At 56.8% G+C, this 20889-nt stretch overlaps 1 protein-coding gene across 1 annotated transcript in view; it reads left to right on the top strand.

The window, feature by feature from the left end:
- Positions 1–20889, top strand: part of PER2 (period circadian regulator 2) — a 38441-nt gene that overhangs the window by 10018 nt on the left and 7534 nt on the right. Inside the window, exons 2-18 of the mRNA XM_061206325.1 lie at positions 1191–1438; positions 1951–2013; positions 2957–3111; positions 4750–4871; positions 5903–6104; positions 8228–8279; positions 9359–9501; positions 11124–11202; positions 13410–13516; positions 14098–14251; positions 14475–14583; positions 15303–15428; positions 15888–15972; positions 16459–16621; positions 16709–16833; positions 17644–17808; positions 18783–19037. Coding sequence (XP_061062308.1) covers positions 1209–1438; positions 1951–2013; positions 2957–3111; positions 4750–4871; positions 5903–6104; positions 8228–8279; positions 9359–9501; positions 11124–11202; positions 13410–13516; positions 14098–14251; positions 14475–14583; positions 15303–15428; positions 15888–15972; positions 16459–16621; positions 16709–16833; positions 17644–17808; positions 18783–19037 — 2335 coding nt within the window. The 5' untranslated portion in view covers positions 1191–1208. The remainder of the gene's footprint in view (positions 1–1190; positions 1439–1950; positions 2014–2956; positions 3112–4749; positions 4872–5902; positions 6105–8227; positions 8280–9358; positions 9502–11123; positions 11203–13409; positions 13517–14097; positions 14252–14474; positions 14584–15302; positions 15429–15887; positions 15973–16458; positions 16622–16708; positions 16834–17643; positions 17809–18782; positions 19038–20889) is intronic.

Below are 20889 nucleotides of genomic sequence, written 5' to 3'. Positions count from 1 at the left end.
GTGCCTGAGCACAGGAAAGCTGCAGGGGCACATTCTGCTTTCTGGGGACCCCCCTCGGCGAAGGCACCGCTGCCTGGGCCCTCCAGATCTTCCCCCACTGCTCGGTGACCGAGGCTAGCCTTTGGGGACTGTGTCAGTGGGTCCCTCTGCCTTCTGGCTTCCTGACTTCCGAGCTCAGGAGGTTTATGTCCCCCACAGGCCGCAGGTTGTCTGGGTGCCTCTGGTTTCAGTAGCCCTCCTCTTCCTGCCCCTCCGGGCCCAGAGGAGATAACAGCTCCCTCCCCTTAACTGGTTGCCCCCGAGCTGCACATCATTTGTGGTTTCCTTAACCCTGACCACACCCTTTCGTGCCAGGCCTTCCTCGACCTCTCCACTGGGGTGCATGAGTGCCTGCTTCCTCCCGGGACCTCGCAGGGGAGCACCATCCCAGGTCCTGCTTTTACGCTGTGACCTCTCAGTCTCCCGTCCTTAGGCTTCTGGTCAACCCCTCCTGCCCAGGCTACTCACTGTCTTTACTCATCCCAGCCTGTGACCGGTCAGTCTCTCCTTTCAGCCTCGCTCCATCCACCTACCCCCAAAGCACCAAAGCTAAACTTCTGTCCAAACGCGAGCCAAGTTATAGGAGTGTACTGCCTCCAGTGCTTCAGTGGCTCCTCGCCAATCCCAGGTAACTCCGCGCTGGCCTGTACTGGCCCCTCCACCTCCCCGCCCCACTCGCACACACCTTAGCCCTCACCTTAGCCAGCCGAGCACCCGGACCCCCTGCTGCTGTAAGGGCCCCCGCCGCTCTGCCCTCCTCACGCAGTAACGCCTGCTCCCCGCAGCCTCTTTTCTCCCAGAAGTCTCCCTGGCCCGCAGCCTGGTTTCAGGCTCTCCCCCTGCCCGCAGCCTGGTTCAAGGGCCTCCTGTAACTTGTGATGGCCAAGATTTCTGAACCCCGCTGCCCCCTCACATCACCTGGGGAGGCCATCAGCAACTTGGTGTCTGGGGCTGTGGCCACCTGATTCATCCGCCTTCTCAGTTCATGGCAGGCGGGAGCCCTGTGGATATGAGCGCAGAAGACCCACGGTTGACCGCACCTCCTGCCGGCTCCTCCAGCGAAACGTGGAGAAAGATTCCCACAGGACACTTCACCTGGTGGCTGCACGACCTCCTGCCCCCTGAACCTGTGACCTTCTCTCGTTTGCCAGCGTCACTCAGGAGCCAGCATGAACGGATGCGCTGACTACGCCCCCAGCCCCAGTGACCCTTCCAGGGAGCCTGTGGAGCCCTGGCCCAGCCAAGCCCCCCTCCAGGAGGACGTGGACATGAGCGATGGCGCAAGCGGGAATGAAACCAACGAGAACGGCTTGACGGGGCAGGACTCACGGGGCAGCAACGGTGACGGCAGCGGCCGGGAGCTGGGGATGCTGCTGGGGCCGCCCGGCACCTGCCAGGGGTGGGTGTGTCCGAGGCCCCCAAGGCGAGGCCGGGCATTTGCTTTCTCAGTGTCTCATTCCGGGCTATTGCGATTGCTTTGGCAGTCTTTAAATCATGATGACCAAGTTTTTTAAGATTTTTGAAAATCTTATTGACTCAGAATAACTAAAATTTGCTAGGGTCTGTCCTTCCTTATGACGGTGATTTTGGGTGTCAGACCGCCAGTAGCTAGACACATAGCATGGTGACCAGATCTTGGGAGGCGGAAGAGTCAGGGAACCCCTCGAGCAGCTACTGAACCGACGCCCCGTGGTTTATAGAAAACAAAATTCTCCTCTAGTCTTGGGTTTATATCCCCCAGTACTTAGTTTTTCCGGTATCCAGAGGTTTCTTGTTCTTTTTCTCTTAAGCTCATATTTTTTCCTAATTGACTTACTGTGGTGTAATCCAGCCCGTCATCGCTGGGTGGATGGAGGGAGAAGTGGATGGATACACTCTTCTGAGTTTGGCCTTTATTTTTTGTTCTTTTAGTCCAGGTACATTTAGCCTGATGATGGTGAAGTCTGAACACCACCCGTCCACAAGTGGCTGCAGGTAAGACCAATTAGAACTCCCTCAATTTAGAGCCTTTAGAGAGATGGAAAGATTTGTCATGAGATAAGGTTTTGGGGGTGATGCGACTTTTTTCAGGCTTCTGCTGGAACCTGTTCGTCTGAGCAGCTGTCCCCCTTGTGAACCCAGCCACACCCTTTCAGACGACTGTCCCCACGGGCTGCTCACAGCCCCTGATGTTGCCCCAGACCTGTAGCTGCTCCAGCTCTCACTAAGCAGACCTTGTCTGCGTCTTAGACGTGTATCTGGAACACTCACTTTTTTTTACGTGTTTGTAACAAACATGTCCTTAATTTCATGCTGACAGACGCTTTCACATCACCACTGGAGCAAAATCCAGATCTCCGTCCTGGGCATATGGGGCCTTTGCCGTCACCCCAGAGGCCCGACCCCATCACTCTCTCAGTACCCTCTGTCTAAACAGGCCCATCTCCCTCAGCAAGTGCCCCCTGCCCTGCCTCCTACCCCTTCCATGTCCTTGAGTTTGAAGATCCTCCTTATAAACCTCCTTTCCTCTCCAAAGCCTTCACACTTCATTTATGTCCTCGCCCCAGGACGCCACTGTGCTGCCCTCTGGGGTCTCCGTCACTGTCTCCCTCTCTGTCTGAGATGGGGGTGGGCAGAGCTCAGCAGTGGGGCCGCTGGCCGGGCTGCGGCTGGACCAGCAGGTGGGAGGGCACCCTCCAGCATTCACCTGGGTCAGAGCACTGGTTCTCCCGGGCAGTTCCTCTCCCCGCGAGAGACACGAGGCGATGTCTGCAGACATTTGTGGTTGTCACAGCTGCTGGGGGCTGCTGCATCCTGCATGCCCACCAGGAACACGTGGACCGCGGTGTCCTCGCTCCCTGGTGGAGAAACTGGACCAGAGGCACGTTTCTTCCGAAAAGGGCACTTAGGGTACTGACGTCTTTCTTTAACTCCGTAGCAGCGAGCAGTCCACCAAAGTGGACGCCCACAAAGAGCTGATCAAAACGCTGAAGGAGCTGAAGGTCCACCTCCCTGCGGACAAGAGGGCCAAGGGGAAGGCCAGCACCTTGTTGACCCTCAAGTACGCCCTGAGGAGCGTGAAGCAGGTGAAAGGTACGTCCGCCTCACGCGTTTGTTCCAACCTGTAGAAGTAAGTTTCACGTCTCCCCAGATCAGAGCTTCAGTTGTGTTGATTTTCTAAAATTCAGTCCTGAAGTAGCAGAAAGAAGTTGGGGAAGTCTGATGAAATCTCAGCTGGTTGGAAATCTCGGTTCATCGGAAGTTTTCTGTTGTACTTGACTTTTAGAGGAAAAAAAAGCAGGTAGAAAACCAGCTGATAAAAGAAACCTATTTACAACATGAAGCTTTCGTGCCCAGGGCTGGGGTCAGGTCACGTTCAGGAGTGTCCAGCACCTTCCAGGCTCTGGCTGGAGAGTTGTGACGTGTGTGTACGCTGGCGACGTGAATAGCCCCCAGCATTTAGCTGAAGGCTTGCCCCTCCTTTAAAAAATAATGTGAGGGGAGAAAAAGGAAACAAACAGCAACAAAAAAAGGAAAAGATACAAGGAGGGTATTGCCTGATCTTATCCTTAAAGGACAGTACTTTCGAGCTGCTCCAGATTCAAGACCTTGGGCAGTTCATTTCTCGTTTTTCTAAAAATATGTGAATTTCCATCGTGGTGGTCTTTGCACCAGGAAGGCGGGCAGGCGGGACCAGGCGCCCCCTTTCCATCACAGGCACACAGTAACAGGACCCACGTGATCCAGGTCCTGCTTCCCTCTGGGGGTATGTTCGGGTTTTCCTGTTAGGTGGAAGAACTCGTAAGAGCTTTCAGAGCCGGTCAGTGGAATCGACTGAGGCTTTTACCTGAGATGTGTGTGCAGACCTCTTCACAGATGCAGTGCAGGAATCCACCAACAAACACTGCAGATGCCAAAGGACTTGTGTCATCAAGCTCAGACGCTTTACGTTGCAATACGTTCCGGGTCCCTGCCGTAACTTCCAATAGCGTGTAGTCTTCCTTCAGTTGCTCGTGTGGCTGGCCCTTCCACTGAGCTGGGGCCCCTTCCCTGGGTGTCAGGTAAACGCAGGTGCCTCTGTCTCTGGGGCAGGTAAGGAACGCGCTGCTGTGGAGGGAGCGCGGCATCTCTAGCGCACTCTTCTGCCGACAGCCCATCCCCGGAGACCAGGCCCAGGTCACCCACGCCGGGGGTCACCTCAGCACGGTTTAGCTGTTGAAGTCGGGCATCCTGGGTTCCACTCGCCTGAGGGCTCCCCTCTGGGTGGAGATAGCTTTGTCACCCTGTACGGGGTGTCCCTGGATGAGCGGGCCTCGTCTTCAGTTCTGTTCTGAACAGTTCGTTCTGAAACAGGGTTGTTTCTCATGCCCGGTGCTTCTAAGAGTCGATTCTGTGCGGATGGGAGCGTCTGACCCCTGAGGGGGCAGATGTAGGGGCTGCCACAGCTGTCCTGCGCGGAAACATAGATGCTGTGTCACGGTTACAGGCCTTTGGGGAAAGTGAGGCTTAGGTAGAACCGTGTGGCCGTTTACTGAAAATAAAGTGTCTTTATCGTTTTAAAAATTTCTGTAATCAAAGGCCTTCTGATTTTTCAGGGAAAAAAATCCCGGATTTCTGTTTGTCTAGCCTTCCCATTTCTCTGTGTTCTGTGCCCACTTTCTCATGAGAAAGGTAGAGCCCCCAGCCATGAGTTAGGGCCGCCCTCAGCCCTCCCCTTGGTCTCGCCTACAGCCAATGAGGAGTACTACCAGCTGCTGATGTCCAGCGAGAACCACCCCTGCAGCGCCCACGTGCCCTCCTACACGGTGGAAGAAATCGAGAGCGTCACCTCCGAGTTCATCGTGAAGAACGTGGTAAGTGTCTTAACGAGCGAAGTCTTCACCCAGGAGGCTCAGCTCAGGTGGCCGAGGTCTTCACCCAGGGGAGCTGGCTGAACCTCGGTTTCATAGCAGCAGGGTTGGGAGTTTCAGGAAATGAGTTCCTTCCTTAAAAGAAAAGAATGTAAGTCAGGGATTCCGAAGTGGCAGCCGTGTTGCCGACTTGTGCTGTTCTCTGAGGCTGTCCTCTTGCACTGTCCACCCCACACCCCGCGTGTGTGTGAGTGAGCCCCCCTTGACCGAGGGCGGGGCCCGCACGGGGGGAAGGGGCACACTAGGTGACTGTCAGTTCACTCGCAGGGCGGGCACTTCTTGAGACTCCACAAGCTCATGCATTTTTAAGCAACCCATAAAGGTGAGGCCTCCCTGGAGGTCTGGGGAAAGGGGGGGAGTTACCCCCAGTTCTCAATTAATGAGAGGAAACCAGAGGGCAGGTGGGGACCCAGAGGTGCGGAATCACAGCAGTGATGGCCTGCAGAATGGGACTCCCCGGCCCTTCCTGTCTCTTTCCTCCCGTGCCCTCCCTGCGGCTTAACCCGCAGGGAGCCCCACCCCGAGCTCAGAGGGCCAGCCAGCGTGGGGAGAGCCCGTGGTGGGCCAGGGGGCCTGAGGCCTCCAGCCCCCCAGGCAGCCCTGAGCCCCGGGAGAGAGAGGAAGAGGCCCCCTTCCCCCTCCCGCATCACCCGGGCTGGACGCCAGGGAGCTCCATGCCCAGAAGACCGAGCAGGTGACAGCTGCAGGGAATCAGCACAGCTGGGGTTCCTTTTGGCGGTGGAACCCTGATGTGTTTTTTCAGATAATATCCCCCTGGGACGCCAATATATGTGAGAGGGGAAGCAGAGTTACCCTGGTCAGGGCTGAGGAGAGGGGCCCAGAGGCTTCCCCTGACCCTTCACGCGTCCTGCTCCCTTCCCGTCTGTCGGCCCCGATTCTCTGCCCCTCGGGGGAGGGTGACCTGTCCAGTCCCCTCCAGCCCGGCCTCACCAGACTCGTGTTCTCCATTCCAGGACATGTTTGCTGCGGCCGTGTCCCTGGTGACCGGGAAGATCCTGTACATCTCTGACCAAGTGGTCTCCATCTTCCACTGTAAGCGGGGCACCTTCCACGACACCAAGTTCGTGGAGTTCCTGGCGCCCCGCGACGTGGGCGTGTTCCACAGCTGCACCACACCGTGCAAGCTGCCGCCCTGGAGTGTCCGCCACCGAGCAGGTGAGGGCCCCGCGGCCTGGGCTGCCTTGTCCTTCTCCACAGGCAGCATGGGGAGGGGGCCGGGCGGGGCTGCCCCCGACGTGGGGCTGCTGCCCACCTCCCCTCCGCTGGAGGCCTGCAGTAGGCCCCCGTGAAGGGGCCTGAGGCTGCCCTGTCTGTCCCAGGTGCAAGATTAAAGGTGGTTTGCTCAGAATACATTTAGAGAGAGAAAAAAGTCTTTTCATAAATTTCAGAAAGGGAAAAGTGCTTCAGAAGATTTTAAGACATGTCAGGCATTTTAGAAAGGAAGTGGATCGGAGCTGGAGTCTGGACATGAGGCTGCAGGGTCGGGGGAAGGACGGAGGTACATCTGGAAGGCTCCCTACAGGTGGTGCAACGATGTCAGCATAGCGGGGGGCTCTTCACCTCCGCCAGAGGCCGCGCCATCCTCCTGGGCTCAGACCCCAGCCTTCCAGGCGCTTCAGGCTCTAGTCTGCGCCCAGGTGGCTGCTTCCTCGGACCTCAGGCCCCCCACCCCTGCCATGTTCCTGGCCACAGGGCTCTCACGGTCAAGTGTCGTGTGTCCTTGTCCTCCTGCAACGTGGTTGGGGAGACTTTGCGTCTGGGAGACATGGAAGCTCTCTCGTGACCAGCACGGGCCTTCACATGAGTGGGTGCAGGAGGGGACCGGTTGACCAGACACGTCTCAGCAGAAACATGGCACGGGGTCCTGGCAGAAGGTACTGGAGAGGAGAGGGTCCCCACCAGCTCAGGCCTTTCAGTGACCATGTGGCCGACGGCATAAGTCCTTCAGCATCTGTCCACCTGCACCTAGACTGTCATTAGCCCCTCATTGGGCTCTGATTGCTCAGAGCTGAGATGGACCCAAAGAGGAGAAGCCAGGAGAGACGAACAGGAAACGGACGGGGCTGGGAGTCACCCCAGAAAAGCTGGGCCTCAGTCATGATCTTAACCAAGAGCCAGCCCTGGCGCGTCAACCAAAGCTGACTCCCATTTCATCCTTGGCTCCTGGGTCAGCATCTCTGCTCACGTCGAAACGCTCCTCAGCCCACTGTCACCACCTCCTGGATCTTGGGTCCCTCCACGCCATGGTGCTCCCCGCGTCCCCCTGCTCCCAGGCAGCTGGCAGCGGGGCCGTGACTGTCACAGCCACCTTTCAGCAGCTGTTCCTCCCTGACAACAGACAACCCGGGGCCAGAAGCGCAGTTTGCTTTAGGGTTGACTCATTAAAGGAGGAGACGCTCGCTTCGTGTTTCAGAGGTAGAGCTGTCTGCTTTCTCCCAAAGTCCCAGCCCAAGGACTGTGCAGTCAGATCACTAAAGTTTGTGGTGCACGTTACTAGGACCTGTCAATGCTGGGTCACTGCATGGAGGGAGGGAGGCAGCTCTGCGTGTGGATTCACAGCACGAACAGGCCGGCGCCATCTCCCCAGGATGCTTGCCGCTGAATTTTTGTCTGAATAGAAAAGAAGGACCAGGTGACTTCTTGAAGGCCTTTCCAGGCTGGAAATTTTGTACCAATCATTTTCCCCAACCAGCAATCATCTACTTTTCCTCATTTCTTTTGAGTAGAGGAAGCTTTACGTGAAAGACCAAAGTCTAAGATTTCTTTTTCTAAAATGCGTTTATTGTGGAAACACCATTCCGTCATCTCTGATGAGGTCACCCAGTCGAACTCATGTTTTTACTAGACATTTTAAATTTTAAAGTAAGTTAGTATTTAGGAAAAGGATGATGTAAACTGTGAAATGCCCTGAGTTGCTTCTATTAGAATTGAATATCCCCCAAAATATGTAGGTTGAAATGTCCAGGGCTTTATATGCAAAATTCTGCACGTCAGTCAGTACGTCTTCCACAGTTAAATTGGTCATTAGTTAGTGTGTTTGTAGCAGCGCTTTTAGCGTGGCATAATTTGGTGAGTGCACGCTCGTGAAATAGATTTCGCCTTAGTCAGAACTGTGGTACAAGGTCTCTATCTAACCTAAGGGCTGTGCTCAGTGCCAGGTAAATCTGTATCACACCTTGGCTCTCGATTCTCCTGCTTCTGCCTGGTCTGTGGGAAATAAAACCACTGTCCCTGGTCAGTGGTGTAACTGGGTGAGTGACTGGGGCCTTTTCTTTTAGACTCTTTTACTCAAGAATGCATGGAGGAGAAATCTTTCTTTTGCCGCGTCAGGTAAGCCCAGGTTTTCCTGAATTTCATTGCACAGACGTTTCATCCTAAGGGCCTCTCGTGAAGGTGGAGGAGGTGCAGGCGTGCCCTCCACATGCCGCCAGCCGAGGCCACAAGCCTGCCCAGGCCCCGTTCTTTGGGGCTGAGGTGCTGCAGGAGCATCCCTGCCACACAGCATGAGTGTTCCTGAAAAGTCCGCGTGCAAACACGTTTCCATAAGCGGAGTTGTTTGTTTTGTTTGGGGAGGTGGGGCGCCCCTCGACTTGTGGGATCTTAGTTCCCTGACTCAGGATTGAACCCAGTCCCCGGCAGTGAAAGCGCCGAGACCCAACCACTGGACCCCCAGGGAATTCCCGAGCCATGTTTTAAATGTGCACAAGATATTAAGACAGCCTGGTCAACGATGGAGCGGTTTGCCTGCTCCTTGGGGGGAATGTCGGCCTGGGGAGCCCAGACTTGCCGTCCATCACCCGGGAAGCTGGCCGGCGGCCCCCACCTGGGAAGGCATGAACCCCAGGGTCCGCGTGGACCCTGGAAGCATGTGTGGCCTTTGGTTCGAGTGTACGTTTTTTCAGGGAGAGCCCCATAGCTTTCCCAACAGGTTTTTGGCCCCAAATCGAGTGACCAGTTGAGCATCCAGCTGCAGTATCAGGAGTGACCCTGGCCAGACACTGGCACCCTCAGAAGCTGGGGCTGGGACCCCACTGTTGGAGCAGCATCCTCTCCCCAATTAAAATGCAAACTACTCCAGAGAAGGGCCCCTGAAGCTCCCATGGCTCAGGCCGGTGACTCTCCAATTGACCCCTCACTGTCACCGGACATCTGAGGGTGAGGACAGAGGAGCAGGGTTGGGGGTTCCAGACCCTCGGGCGGGACAGAGGCACAGACCACAGACCGAGGGAGCACGTCCGGCTCGGCCTGGGTCCCCAGGTGAGGGGCCTGGCTCTGCTCTGCAGGCGTCCATGCAATAAATAAAAGGATTGCTGAGACATAACAGCTGCTGCTGGGGGAGAGGTAACCAGCAATAAAGGATGATTCCTTCGGTCGTAATCCCAAACCTCTCATCGTGCCCTCCTCTGCAGTGTCGGCAAAAACCACGAGAGCGAAATCCGCTACCACCCGTTCCGCATGACGCCCTACCTGGCCCAGGTGCGCGACCAACAGGGCACCGAGAGCCAGCTGTGCTGCGTGCTGCTGGCGGAGAGGGTGCACTCGGGCTACGAAGGTAACAGCTGGCCCAGGCCACTCCCTCACTTCCTCCCGTGGTTCAGATACATGTGTGTGAGGTGGGCGCCCGGCCCCTGCCTCTTCCCCAGCCTCGGGCAGAGCCTCCATCTCCCTCGAGACTCGGCACCCAGCTTTGTCACCTGGCCCTCCCTGTAGTCCCGTCCACACCACCTCCCCTTGTCGGCTAAAGGCTCCGGGCCCTGGCGTCTCTCACCTGGGTCCAGCCAGTCGCTGGACCGTGGGTGCCTTCCCCTATCCCTGGCCATGGCCTTCCGTCCACGTAGCCTTGATGGGTCCAGGACCCACGTCCCTTCTGTCCTCGCATTCCCCGGCCTCTGAGATGCAGAACCCCAAAGCAGCTACCGCCTAAGAAGTAAGCGCTGGGCGTCCCTCCCTGCTCACCTTGGCCCGTCCCACCTCCTGCTGATGTCCCGCCCTCCGGTACGGCCTGGCTTCTGCAGACCAGCTGTGGAGCCTCCAGAGCCCAGCGTTACCCTGAGCCCCAGTCTCTGTCCTGCTGTTTCCTCCCCAGGGCTCCTCTCCTCCACCTCTGCCTGTAGAGACCCAGTCATCACAGCAGGCTTATCTCACCAGGTGTCCTTTTCTGGGCCTGCTGGCTCCTCAGGCCACCCCCTCCCAAAGGACCCAAGGCACTTTGCCACGCTGCTTGTATCCGTCCAGCAGCCCCTCTTCATAGACTTTCTTGTGGCACGGCCTCGCGCTGGCCACAAGACCTGGCCAGGAACCTAGGTCCTCACCATGGCGACTCAGCAAGTCACGTGATTTCAAAATTCTCTGAAAGCAGGGCCATCTGTAACTCCTGAACCACAGGGATCCAGTTTAGTCCAGGTTTAATTGTATTTATAATTGTCTCTCAGTGGTTAATGATGTTTTTTTTAAAAAGGCATTTCTTAAAAGTGATAGAAATGTTTTAGGTATATGAGTTTCTTTCAGACGTTTGATGGATTCCCACATGTAAAACATTCTGTTCTAGATATTCAGTAAAGATTTAGAGGGGTTACTCAGATCTCAGCAAGTTATTCCCCAAAATGATGAGAGTCTCCTTCAAGAATGAAAAATTTTGGAATTTTGAATGTTCTGTCCATGAATTTGGTAGTTGAGGAAAATTCTACATATGTGACTTCCTTTATGAAAATTACTCTATCATCACCTCTGCCCACCTTAGAAACTGTGAAGTCCCAATACAATGACGTTTGCTGAGAATTTTGAATCCAAATACTTCACTCCTTTAAAAAAAATAATTTGTTCAGTTCACTCTTGTTGGATCTTAAACATCGTGAAGACGGCCTTCCAGCGTGATTTTGCCGAAAGAAACCTAACCTCACCACGTGGTTCTGCTAACATGGCAATTCCTAGCTTTCGAGACTAAAACTGGTCCACAAAGAAGTTGAGCAGTCTGGCTGGTGGTCAGCAAGCGTAGGGTCTGTTCTTCACCCTTCAGGACGTGCTCTGTTATTCAGAGTCTACTTTTAATTTTTTCTCTAGCTCCCCATCATTCTGAATCTTTCAACACGTGGTGTTTTCCAGTAGTTGTAGTATGACTACACAAAGTACGTATGTCTTAGAATCAGAAATCTGTGCAAAATTCTTTTCTTTCAGCCCCTAGAATCCCTCCCGAAAAGAGAATTTTTACGACCACACATTCGCCAAATTGTTTGTTCCAGGACGTGGACGAAAGGTAAGCGATGCAGTGCCGTCCCCCTGCCAGCGCTCGCCTCTCCCGCGCTCCTGGCCTTGAAGTCAGTATCTCATCCTTAATGTCAGCAGGTTGCCCCCTCTCCCCAGATATTTTGTGTTTCAGCATTACCTTGGTAGTTACTTAATAACTAAATAAAGCTCAATCAATTTTCATGTTTTTGACGCTGAAGCTGTTTAGCTAAAGCTAAGGCTGCATGTTATGTGTAATAATCAACTAAAACATTTAATTATACGTAGACAATGAGATAATTATGGAATTACACTAAAAACCTCCTAAGGTATGGACGCTGTGTAGATGGGGCATTCTAGGGAGCTGGTCATCATTCTGACTGAGCCTGTCTTTATTACCTTGTTTAAACCCGTTTCAAAAATTGGGCACATGAGTAAGGGCTGGTACAACCAGGGACCGTGTGCCTGGGGCAGTGTTAGGACACCCTTGGCAGGATCCCAGCACAAGTGCATCTTCCAGCCTGTGTGCCACAGGCTGCTACAGGGAGGGGGCCACCTTGTACCTCTGCCCAGAGCCCACTTGGACTCCCCTCCTGCGTCTCCCACCCGGGGTGCTGTAGCTGGTGCCCATGGCTCCGCTGGAGTCGGGAGCACTGACCATTCTGAGAGGGCTCTGGGTTCTCTGGCATCGGGTCAAGGGCCCTGTGTGACTTCCCTGGCTCCTGGGCAGACGCACGAAGACGCAGAGAATGCGGTGGCTGCCGGCAGTGATCGGGGAGAATTCTCCTCGGAAGACACACGGGAAACACACTGGGCTTCATGCAGTGGCATCCGTGGAGGGTCAGGACCTCCTCACTGCCTGCACCTGGTCTGGGGACACGAGGTGCCCCCTCGGATGCAGGCCACGGGGCCTGCTGGACAAGTTCTGCTCTTGGGCAGCCCGGGCCCCTCAGCCTCCACCAGCCCCTGACTGCTCAGATGCGCACTGCCGGCCACCTGCGGCAGAATCTCTGGAGGGACAGCGTCGAGGTGCAGGTTCCCAGGCCCCACCCAGCCCTGCCCAGCAAGATGTTGGAGGCGGGGGACTGGGAGCTGCATTTGGTAGCCATCCCAGGATAATTCTTATTCCTCCAAAAGACTGAGAACGCCTGTCTGCAGCTACCCCAGGTGTCCACTCATTTGTGTGCAGGAGGGCTGGTGAGCAGGTCGTTACGGGCCAACAGGCTGCAGAGCCTTCCTCGGCAAAGCCCAGTGGGGCAGCCCAGCCCACGAGCCCAGGCTGGCCGGGGCTCCTCCCTCTCCTCCCTCTCCTCCTCCGGCCGGGCCTTGACCAGGGACATTCTGTACATCCTGTCCAAAGGAAGACACGAGGCCCAGAGAGCGTGCCTCAGACAAGGAGGAGGGAATCCAAGAATGGCGCCGGGCCCAGGAGGAAGTTCTACCCCGCACAGAACGGGGAGCCTTCACTCTAACGACGCAGGAGGACGTCCTCCACCAGAGCAGAGGGTTTGGGAAAACAGCTGTTGGGATGAAAGAAGACGGGCCTGAGAAGGGGAAGGCCGAGCTGCAGCTCAGAAGAGGGGACGGCAGCTGAGCTGGCAGAGGGTGCTGGACACGACAGAGAGAAGGGGGCCTACAGAAGTTCAGTGCAAGACATTGCCCAGAAAGCAAAACAACAGCTGCCAGGGAAGACCTGATGGGCACAGAGCGGAGGTCCCCAGCCAGTGGTGGTGGCTCCTGGGGAGCCGCGGTCAGTTGGACCAGACACAGTGACCACACTTAGAGCAGAAGGGGAACACCTTGAGCTGGAAAAGACGCACGTGGGCGGGGCTTTCCTGGTCCCGGCAAACTTGTTCAAAAAACGTCCATGTCGGGCCACATCTAGCCAAACTTACGAATGACACAAAACAGGAAGAAGGTCTTAGGAGAAGAAAACAACATTGTCATGATTGATTCTTTCAGGAAATCAGACACAGAGCTAAAGCACTGAGCCTGTAACGGGCAGGGACTTGTAGGGCCTTATTTCCTATCGCAGACCCCCGGCGATGCTGCCATCTTTCCTTTGCTAATTAGTTAAAGGACTGACTGTTTCTTTGTTAGCATGATACCCAAATTTTGGTCTTTGGGGAATTTGGAGTCAGACTCGTTCCTGGAGATGGTCGGCTGCCCCGTTTGGAGGCTGTGTTCTGGCTCGTGTCCTGAAGCGCAGCCCTGACCCTGTGTGCGCTTGCTTTGCAGGGCGATCCCCCTCCTGGGCCACCTGCCCCAGGACCTGATCGAGACCCCTGTGCTCGTGCAGCTGCACCCCAGCGACAGGCCCCTGATGCTCGCCATCCACAAAAAGAGTAGGTCCCCTTCTCACGGTCCCTCCTGGGGGCATGGACAAAGCTAGAGCACTCCGGGAGTGTCTCCCCGAGGTCAGCACCCACCGGGAGGGGTCCAGTGGGCTGCGGGCAAGGGGTGCCCCGCCTCCTGCCCGAGTCCTGGCGCTGTCAGTTGGTTGAGAGTCGCCCTCGACCTCTCATCTTTTACCATCGGCTTCGCCAGCAGGCGGGAGGAGGAGAGACAGGGTCAGCTGCGGTGGGGGGTTAGGGGGTGGTCTGCGCAGGCCAGGGGGTGGACGACACATGTCCCCACCAAGCCCAGGCCTCACCGACACAGGTGACACTGAGCGTCCCGCTGGCAGCAGACCTGTGAGGCTCGCAGGGAAGTGTGTTCTAAAACATGTAAGGACACTGCCGCAAACAGTCCCCGGTCGCAATTTAAAGCAAGACGGGGGATTGAAAGTGGTGGCTTTGAAGAGGTATTGGCATCTCCTAAGTTTTCAGATGATTCCAGAATCAAGTGCACCTCCACGTGTCTTTTCTTGTACCGTGAACACCGGTTGAATCTCTTCGTGCCCTGAACTCTGTTTTCGCTCTCCTAGTCGTGCAGTCCGGCGGGCAGCCTTTCGACTATTCCCCCATCCGGTTCCGTGCCCGGAATGGGGAGTACATCACGCTGGACACCAGCTGGTCCAGCTTCATCAACCCGTGGAGCAGGAAGATCTCCTTCATCATCGGGAGACACAGAGTCAGGGTGTGAGTGCTCCCACTTCCCCGGGGGGGCTGGGAGACCGGGACCCAGGTCACCTCCCACCACGTACCTGTGCTGACCTGCCCCCTGCCCCCTGGGGGGGCCGGGCCTCGTTCCGGCAGAGCAGTGAGTTGGGGGAGGAAGGTGGTGCGCCGGCAGGTGGCGGGCCGGAGGTCTGCAGAGAGGAGGCGGGGCCCCGACTCACGGAGACAAACGAAAACCACGCAGGGGGCCTTTGAATGAGGACGTGTTCTCGGCTGAGCCGCGCGTGGAGGAGAAGGCCCTGCAGCCCGGCACCCAGGAGCTCACGGAGCAGATCCACCGGCTGTTGCTGCAGGTGGGTGGGCCGCCTGCACGCCCTCCCTGCTGCCCCCGCAGGCAGCCCGAGCTGCCCTGAGGCCTGGGGTGCCCCCGCCCCATTCTCAGGCCCTCTCCTCCTTCCAGCTCTGCCCTGCGCCCTGCTGCCCATGGTGGTGGTCTCTGTCCCACCCGCGTGGGCCTTGCCCGCCTGGGGGCTGCCCCCGCCTCGCACATTCAGGGCGTCTGCTGCGTCTGAACCACAGCTCTGGACAAGTGGCTGAAGGGCGCACCCCTGCACCCCAGCCCAGTCCCCACATCCCAGGCGCCAGCCCGCACGTGGCCCCCGTGGGTGGAAGGGGGCGGGGACATCCCTCCAACGAATGACGTCGCGCTGGAACTGAGGACCCCCCTCCCTGTCCCTGGGGACACAGCACTCAAGACAGATTCCTGCAAGCACGTGGGCCCCACGAGGAGTGGCCTCCTGCTTCTCGGCTCCGGGGACTGTGGGAACTCTCAGGCACCTTGTTTTGTTTCCAAGCCCCGTGGCCGTGGACTCCCTGTTGGTGGAGTCTCCTGGGGATTGGGATCCGGGACCGGCCCCGTGGGTGGAGCCTGGGAGCCCACTGCAGCCTGACCCTGGGTCCAAGCCCGGCCCCACCTGGTCCCCGCGGAGGGCCCCCGGGCAGGTCGCGGCCCCCCTGAGAGCAGGCGGGCGCGCCCCGGCCCGTCCAGACCCTTCTGTTGCTGTCTCCCCAGCCCGTCCCACACAGCAGCTCCAGCGGCTACGGGAGCCTGGGCAGCAGCGGGTCCCACGAACACCTCCTGAGCCAGACCTCCTCCAGCGAATGCACCGGCCAGGAGGACCCCTGCCGGAGGAGAGCCGTACGTGCCCCTCTGTCCCCCTCTGTCCCTCTCTGTCTGTCATCTCTGACTCAAATGACTGAGCCCTTTAGAAACAGCCCTCGCCGGGGCTGAGCCTTTCCGACCTCACCTGCTTCTGGCTGCTCTGAACTTGGCTCACCTGGGACTTGCTGTGTAACCTCGAAAGGGTGGAGGCAGCCACAGACTGTGGCTAGAGGTTCGGGTGAAAATTATTTAACAGGCCAATCAAGCAAAAGTGAGGATTTAACTGTAGGGTCAGGGTTAGAAAGAAGAAAGTGTAACCTGCCGTGGCCTTTACTTCTTATCCTTCAGCATCGTAAAGTCTGCTTTACCTAGTTCTGCCTCTCAGGCCTCATTCAGACCTTGCTTCTGCTGCTGGGATTAATTCTGCTTTTCTCTTTCCAGGGTGGGGCAAAGGCTGTGGGGTCTCCCAGGGTGAATGATGTGTTTTTCTTCCAGGAGATTTGTAAAAATGGTAACAAGGTCAAAAGCAAAATTCCTTATCCGGATGAATCTGGAGAACAAAAGAACAAGTCTGCTGCAGGTAACAAGTGATCCAGCATTTCCTTAGTGAGACTTCAGCGTGGTGAGGTGAGGAGACGGAAAGCTGTACTGCCAGCAATTATTGTTATAATTGTTACTCCCGCCAAGTCATGTTTGAAAAGACCGACCCTCCCCAAGGCAGGGAGCGTCGATTGACCATAAGGCGCCTGTGATCTTATTGGCCCTGAAAGTTTCAGGAGTTCAAGTAAAGAACTGACCTTTCCCATTGCTGAGTCTCTGACCCTGGGGACAGGCCAGACCGAGTGCCGCAGAGAGAGCACCCCCCAGGCCCCCCTGCGGACGGCACAGCGGTACTGGCCCAGCAGGGCTGCATGAATACCACGCTGTCACCGGGTCTCTGCGTCCGTGAAGCATATTCTGAGGCCCCAGCCTTATCCTTAGGTAGAATTAAAGTGCTTTGTAAGTATAGAGTGTACTCTGGGGGAAACAAGGATTAACTGAAAAAACAATGTTGTCGTTCCTCCAGAAATGCAAAGCAGTTCCCCGGCTCAGAGGAAAGCTGTTCCAGCCACGGAAAAGGACAGCTCCAGGGCCAGCCTGCCCGAGGCCAGCCTTCCTGAGGAGCTGGCCTTCAAGAACCCGCTCGCCGGCTCCTACCAGCAGATCAGTTGCCTGGACAGTGTCATCAGGTGCGGCCCTTCTGGCCTCCCTCTCCGCCCAGCTGCTGACACTGCGGGGTTCTCTGGTACATGAAGCCCTTTATCACCCGCCCGCAGGTACCTGGAGAGCTGCAGTGAGGCCACCACCCTGAAGAGGAAGTGTGAGTTCCCGGCACACCTCCCCACAGCGAAGACCAGCGACAAGCGCAAGGCCACCGCCGGCCCTGGGCCACATGCCGCAGGTACCTGGTTCGTTTGAGCTGTTAACTGCGGGGTAACTTAGACCCTCTCTGGTGGGATCAGGTGTCATTTGAGGTCCTGGAGCCCCTTCTCCCAGGTGGATTCTGAGTGGCTTCAGGGACACGGTATTGGGGTATAGGCTATCTTTTAAATGACCAAAGTAGCTCAAAACTTTCTTATGAGCTGGAGATAAAGGTGGTTCTGGACTTTGAGGGCAGGATCCTGCGGGGCTGCTGGAGGCCGGGCCCTCTTGGGGTGTCATTCTTGGGCGTCTCAGAGGAGGACTAGCCTCTGAGGGTCAGTGACCCCACGGGTCAGATGAGACCTCAGGCCCTTTCAACGTGAGGGCACCACCAGGATCAGAAGTAGGGTCTCCCATTGTTGACGGAAGCCCACGACCGGACAGCCGTGCCCTGGTGGAGTCTGGCCCAGCCCGCAGGGAGGGAGCGCCACCTGCCTGCCTGCACTCAGCAGACGGGCTCCTGACTGCCGGGCGGCCCTCCCCGCAGGCCCACGGCAGAGGCCCTGACCCAGGGCGCCGCGGCCACCTGCCGCTTGCCGCCTCCCTCCTCCCAGAGGACTCGGGAAGTCAGGGCGGTGTCGTTCCCATTTCAGAATCTCCTCTTCTCCGCCATCCCCCGTGAATAAACACCTGAGGACACAGTGTCACCTGCCAGGACGTGTGCAGACTTGCAGCTGGCCCCCGCCCCCTGCCCCCGGTACTGGGGCACCACCTAGGCCTCCACGCGGCTTATCCCGACAGTTCGTTTTTATCACATCTTTGTGTCTTGCTTCCATTTTCCCTTTTAAAGAGGCCGCGTCACCCTCCGAGGTGAACAGCCCCGCGGACGTCAGCACGCACTTGCCCTCGCTGACGCTGCCCAGCAAGGCACAGAGCGTGCTGTCCCTCACCAGCCAGTGCAGCTACAGCAGCACCATCGTCCACGTGGGCGACAAGAAGCCACAGCCTGAGCTCGGTACGCTTGCTGCACCTGGGGTGATGTCAGGAGAAATCGGACTTGAACCACAGAGATGAGAAGTTTGGACTGGCGTCCTCAGATTCTCTTTAAGTTTATCCAAGCGCGGAGGAAGCTACACAGCCCAGTAACAGGGGTGCAGGAAATCCGTGCAATGCCGGGCGGGGGCGGCCACACCTGTCCTGCCCCCGCTGCGCTCTGGCTCCACCTGTGACAGGTGGCTGCTCAGGTGTCGATACGGAGGGGCCTCCCAGAACTGAGCAGGGGTCCCAGGGCTCCCCCTTCGTTGGTGCCGAGAGAAGCCTGGGGACGAGCCCCCCCCCCACCCTCCCGCTTCCTTGGATGGGATTACAAGCCTTGCCGTCCCCGTCTGAGGACAGGAGCCAGTACGGGTCGTAAGAGCAGGACAACCAAGGGCGTCACGCTGAGCTGTCCTTCAGACACCGCGAGTAAAACGAATCCTGAATTCGTTCTTTGCTTGGAAGAGGGGCGTGATGAGGGCAAAAGTACACGTCAGAGAATCAGTGCCCAGCCCCTTTCAGGATGGTCCGTGGTCCCACCTGCCCCATCCTGTCTGCACGCGCAGTTCCACGGGCCACACTGTCAAGCCCGTGGTCCTGAGCCAGGATGCAGCCATGCACCAGCCTTAGCCTCTTGTGCTCTGAAAGCACAAGACAGCCTGGAGTGTCTTCAGCGTCAGAGGCTGAAAAACCCCCGAGGTGCCCCAATTTAGAGGACTGATCCCGGAGCCCCCTGGGTAATGGGGCTTCCTACCCCTGCTTTTTGTCTTTTGTCATTAACTTTCTCAGAAAGCTAAACAAATCCATCATGAATTTCATCCGCATGCTGTGGGCATCATGAAGGAATCTTATGTGCGAATGATTTCTGTTCTTTGTAGGTGCAGTATGTGTTTTTTCAGTTGTTTTAAAATAGAAGGGCCCTTGCAGATGAGAGCTCTGCGTCTTCTGTTACAGAGACGGTGGGAGATGCTGCCAGTGGGCCCGAGTCTCTGGACTGCCTGGCGGGCTCCGTGCTGCCCTGCGGCCTCAGCCAGGAGCAGGAGCCCTTCCGGAAGCTGGGCCTCACCAAGGAAGTGCTGGCCGCCCACACCCAGAAGGAGGAGCAGAGCTTCCTGCTAAAGTTCAGAGAAATAAGAAAGCTCAATGTTTTCCAGTCTCGCTGCCATTATTACTTACAAGACAGATCCAAGGGGCAGTCGAGCGAAAGAGGTAAGTGGTAGTACCTGAACTAAAAGTGGATTTATTTTTTAACTTTATTCTTAATGCTACTGAGTCTAGTGCTGCCTTCAGAAGGTGAAATGTCCCCAGTTTGGGACACGTGGGTTTGTAAGAAGCTGTTGGAACTTGACCAGTGATGCTCTCAAGGATGTCACTTTGTGTTCCCAAGGGAGCAGTGCTGTAAATAGTGGTGACAGTCCCAGCCCAGCCCCCTGTGGAATGCAGGGCGGGCAGCTGCAATGCTGCCGTGTCAGACATTTCTTGCCTGGGTGACTCTGAGGAGCAAGAGACCCTACCCCACCTTCCCACCCAGACAGGACCCTCAGAGGACCAGCTGGGCTAATGCACCGCCCAGAGAAGGAGCACAGCACTGACGGCTCCTGAGGGAGGAGGGAGCCCTGGACGACACCGTAGGAGGGAATGGCGCCCTTCTCCCCAGAGCACGTACGCTCCTGGCGGATTGGCCTCAGGGCCAGGCTGCAGACTCCAAGCCCGACAGAGCCCGGGGGTGCGTGAAGCTGCCCTTTAGGCTGAGAGCCATCAGGTGGTCAACGGGCAAGGGATGAAGTGGAACAGACGAGCTTCCCTGCCCCTTTTCTGGTCCAGGAGCCTGGCTCCCAACCCCCAGCCACCTTCCCAGGCCCCACGGACAAGGCCGAGCTGATCAGAGATGCCGCCTCTTCCCTGGGCTCCCAGGCCGTGACACAGGGATCAGAGCTGAGAGCTAGTGAGCCCAGGGGACACACACCACGAGGACCCAACTCCCCCTGGTCTCTGGGCAGACACACCGAAACAAATGTCCCAGAAGTGAGAGGCTGACACACTCCTTAAGGAGTTTATCTTTTCTCCTCTCCTCCTTTCCCCCTTCCTCCCCAGACCCAGGGTTTCTGCCAGCACATCGGGAACCTCTGTGGAAATCAGGAAACGGTGCCCACACCACCGTAGCCCCGGCTTGGTGCAGAATTCCAGCCCCCTCTTGCCCCCTTGGCCGCGCATTTTGTGCAGTGCACAGACTGCACAGCTGTCCACAGCAGCCCTGCCCAGACCCTGGTGTGGCATCCCAGGAGCCCAGTGCTGTAGCTCCGGGTCCCAGTAGGGGACAGATTTCCTGTAGGAAGAACACCAGGCAGAGAGGCTGAATGGCAAAACCTCCACCCGCTTAGCAGTCTGCTTTGGGCTGGCCCATTTGCCTTTAGCGTGTAGCGCGGCCGGCAGGGGATGTCCTCACACACCTGCTGCAGGAGCCCGGAGTTACCCTCTGTGACAGGAGAGGAAAAGCTGAGGTTCCTGGGACCCGTCCCATTGCCCACCCCACCCTCCACCCCCGCTCGGCGTGACCCCCCAGCCCACAGTACTCCCAGCGCCGGCCGGTGCCCAGGGGAGGCGAGGGGGACATGCCCAGGGTCCCTTATGTCACTGGGTGGAGCCCCTCCAGCCTCCTGAGGCCCTCTCAGCAACACTCATCATCAGAGAGGAAGACCTTGGTTCCAAGGGCGAGTGTTCCTTTGACTTCACTGGGCTGGAATCACAAGCTTACTAAACAGAAAACATCTCTTTTTAAGAAACGGCAATGATAAAGCTTGTAAAATTGACAGATAAGGTTAGATGAGATCAGTGGTTCTGCCTTTAAGATTTCACAAACCACCATTGGGGAATAGCGTCGACTTGCCAGCTTTCCTACTGTTTTGGACAAATAAAACCTTCTTAATACCACTTATCACTATTACTTCATGAAAGAAACGGCATTTTAATATGAGAAGAAAGCAAGGAACGTGATCTTGCAACAAAGGGTGGTCCTTTAAATGGATTGAATCTAGTTTTATGAAAACCTAACGTTTTGCCC

The sequence above is a fragment of the Eubalaena glacialis genome, chromosome 1 (genome assembly GCF_028564815.1).
Source record: "Eubalaena glacialis isolate mEubGla1 chromosome 1, mEubGla1.1.hap2.+ XY, whole genome shotgun sequence".
Classification (NCBI taxonomy): domain Eukaryota; kingdom Metazoa; phylum Chordata; class Mammalia; order Artiodactyla; family Balaenidae; genus Eubalaena; species Eubalaena glacialis.
Note: the sequence above shows the minus strand (reverse complement) of the source record. Positions and strands in the feature narration are given on the sequence as shown.